This window comes from Phaseolus vulgaris, chromosome 9 (assembly GCF_051622355.1).
Source record: "Phaseolus vulgaris cultivar YP4 chromosome 9, ASM5162235v1, whole genome shotgun sequence".
NCBI classification, from domain to species: domain Eukaryota; kingdom Viridiplantae; phylum Streptophyta; class Magnoliopsida; order Fabales; family Fabaceae; genus Phaseolus; species Phaseolus vulgaris.
The window spans coordinates 7,007,562-7,010,385 of NC_143506.1; the positions used below are offsets into that span (position 1 = coordinate 7,007,562).

The 2,824-nt window shown below is 40.7% G+C and overlaps 1 protein-coding gene across 1 annotated transcript; it reads right to left on the minus strand.

Moving 5' to 3' along the window:
• Positions 1-844: 844 nt before the first annotated feature.
• LOC137822991 (DUF241 domain protein (DUF241)) lies at positions 845-2,240 on the minus strand. Its single transcript, XM_068628055.2, has one exon. It carries the CDS (start codon positions 2,072-2,074, stop codon positions 1,133-1,135), a length of 942 nt encoding a protein of 313 aa, XP_068484156.2. The 5' UTR covers positions 2,075-2,240; the 3' UTR covers positions 845-1,132.
• Between the last annotated feature and the right edge of the window lie 584 nt (positions 2,241-2,824).

Below are 2,824 nucleotides of genomic sequence, written 5' to 3' on the forward strand. Positions count from 1 at the left end.
GACTACGGAGTACCGAAGACTAAAACTGACTTGAGCGTCTTCTGCAGATACCATCCGAGTTTGGGTTACGAGAAGACCAAGAGGTGGAACGAGTAGAGCAAATGAAGAAGCTTGTTTGGAGAGGAAGTAAAGTGTTATCCGACCGACCAACCAAGGAAGGAGAGGAACAATCTCAATAGTTCTCTGGGCCTAACCCCGTTCGAGAACAAAAGGAAAAAATAATTTATGTGAAATCTGAAGTGTAAAAAGAAAATAATGGTGATGATTAAGAAGAAGCACCCGAGTTTAGTTGTGTATGGCAAAGCATGTGGTCTAATTATTCTGAAACGGTGATGGTAGGCTTAACGTGCTACCTTTTTAATCATTTACAGATTTAGGCATTTAGCTAATTAAGTGGGGTTGTCATCATCTTCCATGCCCTCTTCCAATTAAGAACCTTCAACACACCATGTGCCTAACTAATGCCTCATCACCCATATCCTCTTCTCTTTTCTTCCATTAAAAAGGAATCTTATTCTTGTACTCCTTTTCCTAAATAATGTGGCCAGGGTGTTAAACATGTGACTAATTAGTTCCTAAGACATGGTCAATTAAATTTTCTCCCATGTCTGATTCTTTGCTCTAGTGGTCTACTAGAGAAATGCTACAAATATTATATTATATTATGAAAATAAAAGAAAAAATAAGTTAATTGTCTACCTGGTTTAATTAAAGTATGCGCTCCTCCAATACCTTTGGTCAATATTTATTTCATAAAGAAACTTTTCCTTTTTGTAAATATTATGGTATAATCCACAAAGCAGGTGGAACAATGGCATTTAACTTTACGGATTGCCTTGACAAATTCGAAAAAAATGGCTTCTTTTGTTTATAAAATGAGAAAACTCAGAACTATCTTCTACTAAATCCTGACGAACATGACAAAGGTTGTCCAAGGAGACAGCCTAGGATACAATAAACAAATTAATCTGTGTAACGCTTAATTAAATTCAATATGTTCCGATCATCCACGTGTTTACAATGAATAAGAGCGTGGAATTTTTCTAATTTTCGTGACGTACATTAAAAAGAATGAAGTTTGTTATATTTTCTTCAAAAAATAATCCGAATAATTAAAAAAAGAGAGTAGTATCTATTGTGTAAGGGTAAGAAGGTTGAGCAGAGCAACCCGAGAGTTTATCAGAGCCCTCAAGACTTTCTGGGTAACACTTTCAATGGCGCAAATACATTCCTCCAAATCGCGCATTTTGTTCAAAACAAACCTCACTTCTTCGTCACCCTTCTTCTTCAGATTCCGAAGATTTTCCATTTCCACCACATCCCGTTCTCGGAGCTCTTCAATGCCTTCACGATCCTTTTTCACCCTCCCACCCTTTCTCGACAGCTTCACCATTTGCGCCCACGACAACCTTCGAGAAGCGAACGACACTGCCATCCCGTTGAACAGCGCAACGGAAACGGACACCGTCACGGACATAACATCCGCGATGACGTGTCTGAGTTCGGCGTCCACGAGGGTGGTTGGAGCCTGCTGCGTGCAATGTTGTTGGTGCTGGGCAACACTGACACATCGGAGAACAGACACGATTTTTTGAATTTCTTTGGAGATTTTAATCTTAGCTTTTACGTAGGCGACAACCTTGGAGTCGTCGCGTTTTCTTATGGCCATCTGAGCGGAGGAGTGCTCTTCCTTGAGAGCCATGATGGATGTTTGGAAGATTCCGTAGGCGTCGACGAAGCGGAGGAAATCTTCTAGAAGGTTGTGGAGCCAGAGAGGGTGGCTTCGGAGGGATTCTAGAGTCTGAGGGAGGTCGAGGATCTCTTGAAGAGTCTCGTGGGTGTCCTTGAGAAGGGTCAAGCCGTGGGAAAGGGTAGTGGAAGTTTGTTGTTGGGCTTTGGAAGTGGAGGCCCAGGCATTGAGGCCGTTGATCTCGTCCTTGATCTCGGATATCAGAGGGTGGGATCTGCAGGGAAGACTGATGGACCTGATGTGGTGGGATATGTGCGGTTTTTGTGATGGACGGTTCGGATTTTTGTTTGGGAAGGAGAGGGAGCGCCGGAAAACGCCTACCATTTTTGTTTATATTTCTATTTCAATCTTCTTCTCACTGAGAAGAGAGAAACGTGGGAAGAATGTAGAGAAGGAGTTTCGTGTATTTTGGCGAGCTTCGTGTGATTTCGTTTGAGTATTTATATAACGGATATCATTTGCTTTGCATAATAATAGTTTATTCCATCATTTTTTAATCTTTCTCTGTCACTTTTTTTATATGCTTCGTCTCTGTAAATGCACGTGCACGCCAATGAAAACATAGTCGCTGGACTTGTTTTTCCACTGTCTCAAAGAAAAACTATTTTAGCTTATCAATATTGTTCCTTGGTGTAGATAACAAGGAAAATTAAACATTTGAGTGGTCTTCATTTTGCACGTTATTGTAGTTGTATTTGTTTTGGAAGAAACCAATGTTTAGGTGGTATACGTAGGTTAGTAGCTGTCAGTGATACAAGTTGGTCCAGGATGATGTAAAGAAGCGCGTGCGTCGGCGCGGTTTCTCCTGTAATGTCTGATTCATGGATGAAATGGAATCTTGAATGATTCATAGCACAGCTTTCCGGCGATTCTCTAATTTTGTATTAATTGTGATTACACAGATATTATCATCCTTGGAACTCCAAACTCAACTCAACTTGCTTAACCCGAGAACATTATGCATGCAAGCCTTCCGCGTTTATAATTTCTAACAAGATTCTGTGCAAATCAAGAATCGTCCATGAATATCGCCAAAATCTTTTCTAAAGTCAAACGCCCAAGGAGCTTTTTCTG

What these genes read in the sequence shown, in the direction of transcription:
- LOC137822991 (XM_068628055.2), bottom strand. Translation starts at nt 2,074, where the DNA reads ATGGTAGGCGTTTTCCGGCGCTCCCTCTCCTTCCCAAACAAAAATCCG.